Raw genomic sequence first — 13,413 nt, 5'->3', positions numbered from 1 at the left:
TGAGAGGGAGCTGCTCCATATCCACACCCCACAAGCCTGCTCCAGAAGCACCTGCACCAGCACTTGTAGCTTTGCCAGAGAGCTGGAGAAGACCAAAGAGTGCAGCAGTCCTGGGGAAGAAAGGGAGTAACCAGTGAGATCTCAAAACCAGATTGGAAATAAGTAACTTGGAGAACAAAAGCTTGAAAAGTGAAACATAAGCCTGCAAATAAGGGCATTGGTTCAAACAACTGTAACTTGTTTTTTTTTTCTAGTGAGTTTTGTTTATCGAGAAAAAATATGTTGGTAGTAAACAGCTTTCTAGTTCTATTTGGAAATATGTTCTAACTTTGATGGAGAAAAAAAAAGAAAGAGTCATTCTGCCTTCCTATGTTGACTATATGGGAGTATACGTATTCTCTGAGAAGCTACTGAGTTCTTAGCTCTTTTTATGCTAACGAAAGCCGAGGCAGAACCCCTAATTAGCACGAAGCCCAAGGATAAGCACTGGAAAACTTAGGAAAACCGCTGTTATCCCGGTTCTTGGAAAACACAGCCGGGTGCGAACCCCTCAGGGCGTAACACACACACACATCAAGGGTCCCCTGACGGGAGGGAGGAGCCGTTAACGGTCAGCCCCCACAGCTTACCACTCGCGCATGCGCTCCCCGGCCGCCGCCGCGTGTCAAGAAGCTCCCCCCTCCACCCCCGCTGCTTATAAGTCGTCAGCCGCTGATTGACTTCTGAACTGACCAATAACATGACGGCGACGGCACGGCGCAGCCAATAGGGAGACGGAAAGCGGCGCGTGGGCGGGACCAGATGTATTTCTTCGCGGGGGCGGTGGCGTGCGCCCTGCCCGCCCTCTGATGGCGGCCGCCGCGCTGCTGGCGCCGCTCGCCCTCCTCGCCCTGCTGCGGGCGCTGCCCTGCTCCTGCCGCGGGGCCCCGGCCTCCTCCCCGGCCGTGACCGCCCGGCTGGCGGCGAAATGGCCGGCCACCCCACTGCTGCTGGAGGCGAGGTGCGTGCAGCCCACTCGCTGCCTTCCTCCGCTGCCGGGCGTCGGGACGGGGACCGGGACCGGGACGGGAGCGGCGCTGGCTGCGGGGCGGGAGGCGGGGGGAGCCGGGGCAGCGTCCCCTCGGCGGTGCAGCCGGGTCCTGGGTAGGGTAAAGCACCTTAATCGCACGCCAGTTAACTCATTTCTGCCTCACCAGTGAAGTTACGGTGTGTACAGGCACGGGTAAAGGCGTGGGGCTGCAGTAGTAAAGGGTGTCTTCAGAAAAGGCGCTGTTAATTGGTGATTCCTAATTCAAAGCACAAAGTCAAAATGCTTCCTTCTCTTACACGCTTCTGGCTCCTCAGCCAATTCGGTTTACTATTGTGATCGGTTTTGCATTTTACGGTACTTAATGCTGCTCGGAGAGCTGCAAGCTGCTGTAACCCAAGGGGTGGCAAGCTTCCAAAGTAAAGATCAGGGAAGGATAAGCTGGGGATAGCAAGGTTATCTTCTGGGCAGGCCTGAGGGGCAACAAGCAAACCTTGGTGTTCCTTAAGAACAACAAAATGGGAAAGTGCTAACGTTAAGTGGGGAAAAAAGGGTATTTGGAATAAAACAAACCTTACCTTTTATGCTTGTAATGGTTAACTTGTCTTCAAAAGTGTACCAAAGAACAGGGATTTCCCCTGCATATCGAAATAAACATTGTCACTGAATTAAAAAAAAAGTCTGTAATGCAATTAAAATGATAATCTGACACTGTGTTCGTACTTGTACATTTAGATTTGTACATCTATTTAATAAAGTTTGTGTGCTTAACTACGTTCATACATAACTGTATATTGGTATATACGTGGAAAAATAAAATGAAAAGCTGCTTGTGTTTATTAGTAGTCTCTTTGCTTTATAACTTGACTGTTGAGTTCAGGTTGGTAGTGGTTTTGTTCTCATTTAACCAATATACATGAGTATTCATATTTCATACTGCAGAGATCTGAGGTGATCATTAAATAGTTAACACTTTATGGCTTTTTTTTGTTGTTGTTTTTGTTGTTACTTTAAAACAATTGAGGATTTTTACTGTGGTACATCTTTGGGCAAAGTCAACCTATGGACAATTCATTTTTATTTTTTAAACAGTGAATTTATTGCAGAAGATGGTAATGAGAAGTTTTGGCAGTTCTTGGAAACTGTACGAGAATTAACAATTTATAAGCAAGGAGGTAAGTTAAACAGCATGCTAGTTCTAATATATCTTACACTTTACACTATTGTTAAATATCCAAGCTAACACATCAGCTAGTTCCTGTCAGGTAAAGCCTAACTCTTCCACTATTGCTTGCTAGGTAGCTTTCTTTCAGAAAGTTCCAGAGTATTTTCTCCCAGGCAATCTATATGCAGGGCTATTTTAAAAACGAAGACAAGATAGACTGAGTTGCTCTTCGAGCATGGGACAGAAATGTAAAGATTAAAGATACCTTCCTATAAGATTCATCAAGAGAAGTTGGATATTCAGATAACATTTTGTGTATGAAGGATATTTGAAGAGGAGAGAATCCCACAAAACTCAAACAAGTAGGTAGCTAAAGGAAAAAATGAAAATACCAAAAATGTTTAATACTTGTAGGTGGCATTGAGACGGTTTATCAGCAGCTATGCTAGTGTGTTAGATTAATACTACTGGCAAAACAGGATAACAAATTGTGCATGACTAGACAACAGAATACTGGGTTGCTAGAAGTCTGGAAATAAATCCAGTAAACTAAACATAAATGTAAATGAGACATCCCAGAAAATGCCTTGAAAGCAGTTTAATAGAAATCAGAAGAACTAAAAATGAAAAAATTAGATATTTGCCAGATCGTTCAACAGGTTGGTCAATATTAAAGTGATTTGTAAGGTTAATTGATGAACAGGGTGAAATGGGTTCAAAATGACCTAAGGATAGAACCATAGAATCATTAAGATTGGAAAAGCCCTCCAAGATCATCTGGTCCAACCATCCCCCTACCACCAGTGTCACCCACTAAGCCATGTCCCCAAGCACCACGTCCAACCTCTCCTTGAACACCCCCAGGGGCGGTGACTCCACCACCTCCCTGGGCAACCCGTCCCAATGCCTGACTGCTCCTTCTGAGCAGAAATGTCTCCTCATTGCCAACCTGAACCTCCCCTGCCACAACCTGAGGCCATTCCCTCCAGTCCTATCACTAGCTACCTGTGTGAAGAGGCCGACCCCCAGCTCCCCACGCCTTCCTTTCAGGTAGCTGCAGAGAGCAATGAGGTCTCCCCTGAGCTTTCTCTTCTCCAGACCAAACACCCCCAGTTCCCTCAACCGCTCCTCACAGGACTTGTGCTCCAGGCCCTTCACCAGCTTTGTAGCCCTTCTCTGGACACATTCCAGGGCCTCGATGTCCTGGTAGTGAGGGGCCCAAAACTGAACACAGTACTTGAGGCACTTGTTTCATTTGCTCTTCAAAATAGTAACATTTGTTAGGCATGATTGTGAGGAGCTATATCACTTGGACCTGCCACTAGGTGAGGTTTTAACTAAATTGAATGTTAATGTTAGCAATCAAAGGCTGACAAGTTGTATGAAGACCATGCCAGTAATGTCAGTGAGATGACAAAAATCATGCTCAGAATGCAATATATATGGGAGGGAGAAGGAATTTAAGGTACAACACATTTTTGCAAGTATGACTGACTGAATATGAATCAAAAACAGTTTGTCACGTCCCTGTGGATGGGTCAGTGAGAGCATTATTTGAGTGCTTAGCAATGCTCAAAGAAGCTGATAGACTTCGAAAATTACGAGGAAAGGAACAGAGAGCAGCATGGTAAACAACACTTTGTTGCTTATGATTGCATGATGTGCTTTTGTGTTGAGTAGAACATGATGTTCTACTTTCTTTTCTCACTGCCCTTCTCCTCTTACCCTTCATTTTTGCGGAAAGCTTCTAGTAGAAGTAGATGATGTACAAAGAACTGTGATTGTAGGTGTGGGATGTAAACTGGAAAGGGAAAAAAATAATTATTCCATGAGCTAGTGAAAATGGGATAGTCAGAAGTATAAGCAAAACCAGAGAATCGCTGAGGACAGTGAGCCTTCAGAACTGTTCTGTGCAAGGGCATGAGGACACATAAAATGGAAATAAGGTCAGCCTGACCTCTGGCTGTCTCCTGGTGGCCTTTTTATGGCGAGTATTTGGAACTAATGGTTTTTAATGTGTTTATCATTGCTCCAGACAGTGTCGTGGATTACACCCTCCACAAGATTGTGGATGGTGCAAACCTGGGAGAAATCAAGAAGCTGGAGGGCAGAGCTGTCATTAGAGAGGCCTTGGCAGGCTGGAGAGATGGGCCTGCAGAAATACCGGGAAGTTCAGCAAAGGCACTTAGGGATTCCTGCACGTGGGCTGGAATAACCTCGGCAACAGTGCAAGTGGGGCACTGGCTGACTAGAAAGCAGTTCTTGAGAACCAGCTGGATATCTTTGTCAACACTGCATTGTGTTGCATTCTTGTGCCTGTGAAAGCCAGCTACATACTGTGCTGAGTTAGCAGGAGTGTAGCCAGCCAGCTGACAAAAGTGATTATTTAACTGTAATAGCACTTGCAAGACTCCCTCCGTAGTAATGGGCCAGTTTGGGCCATTACACTAAAAACATTGTCATCCTGGAGCAAGTCTAGGAGAGGATCACCACAGTGGTTGGGGAACTGGGGCAGACTTAAGAGGAGGGGTGAGAGATGGGTTTCATTCATCCTGAAGAGAAGGGTAAGGAGAGATCTCATATCCTCAGCTGCCTAACAGTAGGGTACGCAGGAGGATTAGATGATGGTAGTGGGGAACCTTAAGAATGTACTAAAATACTTATTTAAGTAAGCATGTAAAACTATTGGTAAGTGTATATTTGATATTATGATCAACAAACTCCTATGTTTATAATGCAGGAAAGTTTAAAGTTCTGGCACCAGGTGTGGGTTTCCTAAAAGTTAATTCACAGCTGAGGTAGTATAATAAACCAGTGCTTTTTGTGAATGGGGGAGGGGGGAGGAAAGTTACAATTTTAGAGGAAAAGAAAGTGGTTATTTAATGACCAAATCACATCAGTATTGATTCTTCCAACTTAAAAAAGGTCTTACTGAAATCAATATCCTAAGTGTGAAACAGAAATATTATGAGTATCATACGTATCCAGCAATAATTAAGACACTTTCAGTAGAGAAGTCTGCATTAGGCATCTGATATAAAATAGTCAGCTCCAGTAAAGAATATTAATACTGAGACACTGGAGTGGCACAGGGAGAGATACAGTAGCATACCTCTGAGGAGAAGTTTGTTCTCTGGACGTTATAGAACAAGCTCTTTCTTATCTGTTACATGTCAAAAGACATAGAGGAATATTCACAATGCAACAAAAACTGAGCAAATTAAAGCAGGTGACTTAAAAAGGCTTGGTTGGGGTGAATGACTTTTCAGTTGTACACTTGATGTAGGTAAGATAGGTAAAAACTAGGTAAGATGGATGATAATACGTTGATTTCAAACAGAAGAAAATTCCTAGAAGCTAAAGGAATTCTAGATTTCAAGCTGAAAAGCTGGGTTTATAGAAGATTTGGATGGTAGATTTATATCCCAATGTACTATTGAGTATTTCAGAAGAGTCACAAAGTATTAGAGAAGCCAAGAGACAATTGAAAAGTATCAAGTGTGGTGGCTTTTTTAAGTCATTCCTTGGATGATTTCAAACCTGTTGCTTATCAGTCCGTGAAATCTGTGGTTTTAAATTTGGAATAATCAAATCAACATCAGTTGTTAATTTGTTCACTTAAGTATTTAGCCATAGAAAATTTGGTCTATAAATAGTCTGTTTAGCTGTCATGTCTGTAGAAATTAAACAAATTTGGTGGGAACAATGTATGTGGAATTTGCTACATCGTTTTGTAGGGTTAGTTTAGTTGTTGCAACATTTTTTAATAAGTACTCACATCAACCTGGGCATCGTTGAGATCATCAGCTATGAAAAATATCAAAAAAGGATGATTATGGGATATGCTGTATTAAATTAGAGAGAGGTCTTCAGGTGGCATGGACAACATTCTGCATGTTTACTTAATACGCAATATGTTTGCCTCTCATCTTGTGGAAAATTTGGAAATGGGAGTGACGCTGTTTGGGGCTGCACGTAATAAAGAACTCAAAGCTGTGAAAATATTAAAAAAACAGCACAGTTACAAAATACTTAAATTGCAGTTTAAACTTTGTGCTGTTTTCATATCTCAAAAGGTTAATTTAGGAATACAGAGTGAAGGTAAGGAGCTAGTTCCCTGCTGACAAATAATAACTTGAGTGTTTACTGTCTTCCTAAGTGGTTTAGTTTGTGTGTTGAATGTTCAGCTACCTTGTAAATACCAAACAAAGAAAAACCCACAGACGTTAATAAGGAAACTGTTTTCTCCAAAAGAATAGAACAATATATTACATATAAACAACAATCATGCAAATTATCTGTTGCAGATATAGAAGGTTAATCATTGCACACTGTATTAGATCACCATTACTCACTACTAAATCAGATAAGTATTTTTATGCCCATATCAACCATATAGATTCAAGAGGAAATAACACAGTTACGGCATTTTTCTATAATAACCATGCAATAAAGTACTCCATATATACTGGTGTGTTTCTTGAATGTCACGGGGGTTTGACAGGCCGATGATGCTGGAACTGCTGTTACTTGAGCTCTCCGCTTCCCTAAGTAATCTATAGATACAGATATACACATGTAAAAAGTTGAAAAAATCCCCAAACTCCAGTCCCTCAAAACAATACGCCTATCACCCTGTACTCTTCTGACTTAATTAGGTCCCTTATAGTTACTCTCCATGCCTTCTGTGCCTCAGTACTTTCAATTCTCCTGTGGGGCACCAGCATATATTCAGATTACTTCTGTGGTGTGCGTGCTCATTTGCATGGAGTCTGAGGAGCTATGTTAAAGACCTTTGCTTTCCTTTTGTGACCTGGTCTTCTCCCTCTTTTTAAATTATTTTTCATCGACTTGTGATATGAAATACATCTGGAGACTGTGAATGATAAACATAGATAAATATGAGTCTACTTCTAAGCTTCAGTTGTTGTTCAGTTCAGTTCAGTTTGGCTATAGGAGTTTAGAGAGCTATTCAGCTGACAAATTTAGGCACGTTTAGAGCAACCTAAATAGCTTTTCATGTTTTGTTGGCTGCTAGACTATATTGGCTGGGATGGCAGTTTACAGACATATAGCTTGTACGCATGCATTTAGATGTTTCAAATCGGGAGCTGTATCCCATCGATGTCATCTCATTTAGTTATTTTTTAATCAACTTGGTTAATGAATTTAATGGTAATATGCCATCATGAAACATTTTATGACCAAAACATCTGTTTCTCCTTGGTTGCCTCTAACATTCTAAAAATGTATCATGGCTTCTACTTTTTAGCAGAGAGTGTTGTTAAAAATGTGCCTGAAGGGCAAGCAGTTGTCAAGTATCAAGGAGCAAATACTATGTGAAAATAGTTTGAAGTATATAATAAACTTAAAAAAATGGTTTTTGCGTGAGATGGATCATATAGCTGTTGATGTGGATTAATTTATCTTGCTGAAATTTAAAGAGCTAAGACTGTAGTCTGAATAAAGCCAGCAGTTTTAGTATAAATGTAAGTAGTCCAATTAATTTAATGTTAGACAGGAATGTTTATACACAGTTTACAGGAAGGCATATTCCTGGAAGTGTAGAACATGCCCTTTTGTAATCCTATTTTTTTTTTTAATTTTTTTTTTTGTGTAGTGAATAACAGCAAACTGAGTCTTTCGAAATAATTAATTTTCGGGAGGAGGAAAAGGCAGAAAGAAGATCCTAGAGGTTCTAGGAACAAAAGGGTAGGGGTTGTAAAGAGGAAAGCAAGAGGATAGGAAGTACTTCATCATTGTATACAAAAAGCATTGCCCAATGCTAGGGCAAACAGTAGGTGAAAAGACAATTCAGTAACTCAGACAGTTTTGAATGCCATGGTACCAGGACGTTACTTAAGAAACTTCAGAAATTAAAGGAATAGAGAGACATGAAGACAAGTATTCTACAATACTTGGCCAAGGATACAAGGTAGGAAGGAAACTGCCTAGCAGATATGTGCTATATAATAATATGAATGAAATCCTGCAAAGAAAATTCAGGGTATCACAGAAGCTATGATTAAAAATGTTTTAATCCTACTGTTGAACAGGAGCAGTAAAAGACTGGGCAGTCTCTATAGAGTAGAAGGATGTTGTTTAGTGTTTTGGCATCAGAATGGTGAATGCTCAGATGCCAATTTTTTTCTCCAAGTTGTGTTTTTGTATTTGTTTTTTTTTTTAATATCCCAGATTCTGTTTTGTGTTGTTTGTTTTTTTAATCCTTCCCAAGGGATCCTTTTCATCAGAACTTGCGAGGCTCACATGTTTATTTACATCTAGAGTTGGCCTCAGTTGATGGATAATTCCAAAACTATGGCCTCTAGGGTTATGGTATGTGGTCCAGCATGGTTCCACTTTGGACCCCTAGAGGGATTTCCCACTGGGACAATCATTCCACTTTCACAGAAGAAACACTTTTAAATTAAGATGTTGACCAACAACATAGGTAAATTTAAGCTGGACAGCTACAATGGTTTACCCCCTCAACTTGCTTTCTCTTTGCTGCAAATTTTCAACTTTATAGGAGAATATTTGAATTTTAGCTGAAAAAGATCCTGAATCACTGCATTTTACAGGTAGTATCTATTCATGTAAGTAAAATACATGCTGATTACTTAGATTTTTTTTTCACCACAGTGTCCATTCTGGACTAGTTTGTGCATGTTTCAGCTGTTCCTACTGTGGAAGACCAACCTCTACGACAGGGATGGTGCACAATGTTTGTTACGATAACAGCTTTGGTTCCTCAACTTTGTGTTCAAGAATATCATATACAGCAACATAGAAAACATGGCCCAGTTCAGACTTTTGATGAGCATTATTCCTTAAACTTCTTAACTAATACTGGCATTTTTCTCAATTTGATAAAAGAGTAATTAGGCTTCTTCCACTGACATGCCTAAGGAAAGCATGAGAATATTTATGTGCAGCCCAGAACCGTGTCCTGGGCTGCATCAAAAGAAGTGTAGCTAGCAGGCTGAAGAGGTGATTCTTCCCCTTTACTCCACTCCTGGACCCCATGTAGAGTACTGTGTTCAGCTCCTGGGCCCCCCCAACATAAAAAGGACATGGGCCTGTTGGAGCAAGTCCAAGGAGGGCCATGAGGATGATCAGAGGGCTCAGTGAAGACCTTAAAGCAGCTTTCCAATACTTAAATGGGGCCTACAAGGAAAGATGGGGAAGGATTCTTCATCAGGGAGTGTAGGAACAGGACTAGGTTTAACAGTTTTAAACTGAAAGAGAATAGATTTAGATTAGATATTTTGGAGAAATTCTTCACTCTTAGGGAGGTGAGGTCCAGGCGCAGCCTGCCCAGAGAAGCTGTGGGTGCCCCATCCCTGGAGGTGCTCAAGGCCAGGCTGGATGGGGCTTTGGGCAGCCTGAGCTGGTGGGAGGTGTCCCTGCCCATGGCAGAGGGATTGGAACTAGATGGTCTTTGAGGTCCCTTCCAACCCAAACCATAATGTGATTCTATGTTTTTTCCACCTGAAGAATAAATGGATACTCTTTATTTACCACCACAGTTCTTTATTATAACTTCCATTGTTCCCAGACTCCATCCACTTTCCATTCTTACTTGGAGTCCTGATTTTGGCTTTGAGAAGGTGAGATTGCTGGGAGGGGTAGGGGAAACTGTTTCACTTGTATCCCTTTCGTACTCTTGTTAATAATGCATTTCCAGGGAAGAAATAGGGTATGTGAGAGTAGACCAAAGAATGTTGCCAGTAGCAGAGCTTTATGGATGTAAACTGAATGATTGGAGTGGTCCAAGACTAAATGTGAGGAAATCATTTTTAAAATAATGCCGGTTGAACATAACCTTAACAATTTGCATTAAAAGGCTAGCATAAGTTTGAAATATTAAGCTCTGTTCAAGACTTTCCATATGGGACCGCAAGAGGTATTACTGTATTGAGTAGATTTTTTTTATTGCTGAAAATGACTTGATGTTAACCAGTGCTATTCTGCTCACTTTTAATTCATTTGTGTTACATTAAGCCTTGAGAATTTGTAGGTAAAGAAAACAATTTGTCGGTGGACAACACTGAAGACTTCTGAACTGCCTGTCAGTGCTAGCATAATATACAAATATTATGTTAACACAGATAGATAAGCCACACCATTAGAGGCTAAATACAAAAACTTTGTATTTTTTTCTTCAACAGATTCAGAGCATTCTTACTACAATTTAATCTTGAAGAAAGCAGGACAATTTTTATCCAATTTGCAAATCAATCTGTTGAAGTTTGCACTTTCCATACGGGCATATTCTCCAACTGTTCAGATGTTTCAGCAGGTGAGTATATTATCTGATATATTTGGTAAATGATTGATGTGGTATTTTGGCTTCAGAGTAAATAATATTTATTACAATTCAGTAATATACATGCAGGTGTTTTTTGTAGTCAACCCTGATACAAATTATAAAAGGTATGATGTGATGTTTTATAAGCCAGTTTTATTGTGAGGAAAAAATCTTTGTTTTTAATTATATGGATAGTTGTATATGGATAGTTTGTTCTTTCTTAAAACTCAGCTGTGGGTTGGTTTGTTTGTTTTGCATTGCTTTAAATTTTCACGTGGAAATTCAGACATTCCCAAAGTAGGAAATTTCTTGTATCTTCAAGACATTTAGATCTGTTATTTAGTGGACTTCTCATATCTCTCATTATGGTATTTCCGAAGTTGAAAGATCAAATAGTTAAATACTGATAGCTGCTAAAATTAAAAATGCCTCAGAGTATAGTCTGTGATTTATGCTTGTGGAGGATATTTCTCAGCCCCATTTTTACAGAACATAAAGGGACTTGAGATTTCTGGAACATGACTTTATTTGATAGACTAACTCTTACAAAGGTTATAAGGTCTCAATCTTTTAATATTTTCCATTACTATTTTCACATGTACACAACTTTGAATGGGCTTAATTAGAAACAAAACTCAATGGCAGCTGTGGAGTTATTTTAATCAAAGGGATGTGAGTTTAAGTTGAAGTGCAATCAAAGTATTCTGGTTAAGTATAATTGTTGAAATATTAGATTGCAGCTGATGAACCTCCACCAGAAGGCTGCAGTGCATTTGTGGTTATCCATGAGAAGCACACCTGTAAGACTAATGAAATAAAAAAGCTTCTGAAGAAGGCTACTAAGAGGTAAATTTAATGATCTGTTTTAAGAGGAAAAATAGTTTACGAAAGAAGAAAACGTTTTATAGCACATATAGTATTTTGGAATTTTGCATTCTACATACTTGATGTTAACAAGTCCATAAATCCCGGTTTACTGCATATTTAAAGACATACCCATTTAAAGTATACATTATTTTGAAACAGTTACTTTTGGTTCTGAAATATTTTAAACACTTTCTGTTACAGAAATTCATCAATTATGAATCAAAATAGTCTTCTAAAACAAAACCATAGAGCTTTGCTCCTCTAACCCCATGCATAATTTTGTATTTCTTCAATTTTTCTGCTATGGAATAGTGAAGTTTACAGTGTTGTTTCTGTACAAGCTTACCATTTTATGCGTCAGAGTCTGTACTTCTACTGACAGACCTTTCTGTGTTGTCAATGCCAATGCATTTGAGGGTTTCCGGAATGTAAGAGTGGAAGAAAAGTCTACCACAGATGGCATAACTTTCTTTACCTTGTGTTAGACTTTAAATCTATCCAGACTTTAAGCAGGTTTTGTCCTGTGGAAACTACCATCTGTCCAGAATGAGTTTGGGTTTTGAGATAAAACATGTAGAACCTATCAAAATAACAAACAATACCAAAAATAACGAAAGCAAAATATTTAACCTTTATAAAAACAGAATTATGTTTTTTCAAAACCTTTATGTAGGGTTTGTTTGTTTGTTTGTTTTTTCATTTTTTCATCTTGCAATGGTCAAGGTTATCATGATATACATTAGTGTTCATGCCCTCGGCCACTTCATGGAGGTATGTAGAATGACTACTATGAAAAGATGATTTAGTAGGCCGTAACACGTGAATTTTTCTTTCTATCAAATACAAACTGAGGGAAAAGAATTAAATTTGTCTTTTTGGTGCTGGTTGCCTCTAAAAACGGGCTTATGTTCTACATGTGTGATTTATGGTATTGTCTAAGTCATTGATATAATTACAACCTACTGAATCATTGTCCTTTGCTTAGTCGATAACCAAGGTTTTTGCATAAAGATTTTACTGTCTCATCTGCAGTGTCCCATTTTTAACTGTTATGTTCTGCATAACAAATGTCTCTCATTTTCTTACATAAATTATTTGTACTATATTTGGGCTTTTAAAATGATTTGAATTCTTCTGGTGATCTATTAAGGCATTATGAGACCTTAGCATTTTACAACAATGCCTAAATATACTGTTCTTCTATAACAATATACTTCTTCTTTAAAGCGGATTTGGCACGTTCTTCTTTCTGGAGGTATTTTTCTCAAACTAACATGATTCTGGAAAATCAGGATACTAAACAAAAGAGTCATAAAGTATTCCAAATTGAAAGAGTTAGACTGCTATGAATCATTAAATTAATTTTAAAAGCTCACAGGAAAACTGAAGTTTTTTGTATTAAATTGTTTTTCTGTTTTGGGTATTTTTTTTGTGTACAAGTCACATTACAACCTTCAGTAGTGGCAACAAAATCTTGTTAAACTTCCTCTCCTTATACCTAGCCCAAAAATAGATGAGTCACTCCAATATTTAGAGTTCCTGGAGCTAGACTTAAAGAAAAATATGTTCCCTACCAAGTAATTGTTTCCATATTGCTTTCAATATAGAAACAATAGACTCTGGGTAGCGTATGCTCAGTCACTTGTGCTGGAGACTTATAGCCTAAGTGATACAGGTAGGGCTGTGCTACTTTCTCTCCCTTTTCTGTATGGTGTACATCATGGTATACGGAACAATCTCACTGCTGGTTCCTCTAAATCAGTCATTCTTTTTCTTGTGACTTTCACGGAAAGTGATGTTTTTGTTTTATTAATCTATGCTCCTTCCGTTCTTATTTCAATCTCTTTTCCTTTGTATTTTATTTCGGGGGGTATTGTCTGTTGTGAATCTTCCAATTAAGCCAGGCTTAAGCTAGGCTTTCAGTTGTGTCATTAAGTTCCCAGTATTGAACGGGAACACTAAGAAATATTCTATTTTTAGGGATCATAGTTTCAAATCTCGGTGGCAGAGAAAGAAGAGTCTGCGTTATTTTGTGCAGATCCA

General features: G+C 39.3%; 1 protein-coding gene across 1 annotated transcript in view; it reads left to right on the top strand.

The window, feature by feature from the left end:
- Positions 1-848: 848 nt before the first annotated feature.
- The window catches only part of UGGT2 (UDP-glucose glycoprotein glucosyltransferase 2), a gene marked incomplete at its 5' end in the record, with an annotated part of 86,345 nt that continues 73,780 nt past the window's right edge, over positions 849-13,413 (top strand). The window contains 4 exons of the mRNA XM_084306529.1: positions 849-1,000; positions 2,120-2,202; positions 10,364-10,494; positions 11,237-11,349. Coding sequence (XP_084162655.1) covers positions 849-1,000; positions 2,120-2,202; positions 10,364-10,494; positions 11,237-11,349 — 479 coding nt within the window. The remainder of the gene's footprint in view (positions 1,001-2,119; positions 2,203-10,363; positions 10,495-11,236; positions 11,350-13,413) is intronic.

This window comes from Netta rufina (assembly GCF_964035555.1).
Source record: "Netta rufina genome assembly, chromosome: 1".
In the NCBI taxonomy this organism is placed as follows: domain Eukaryota; kingdom Metazoa; phylum Chordata; class Aves; order Anseriformes; family Anatidae; genus Netta; species Netta rufina.
Note: the sequence above shows the minus strand (reverse complement) of the source record. Positions and strands in the feature narration are given on the sequence as shown.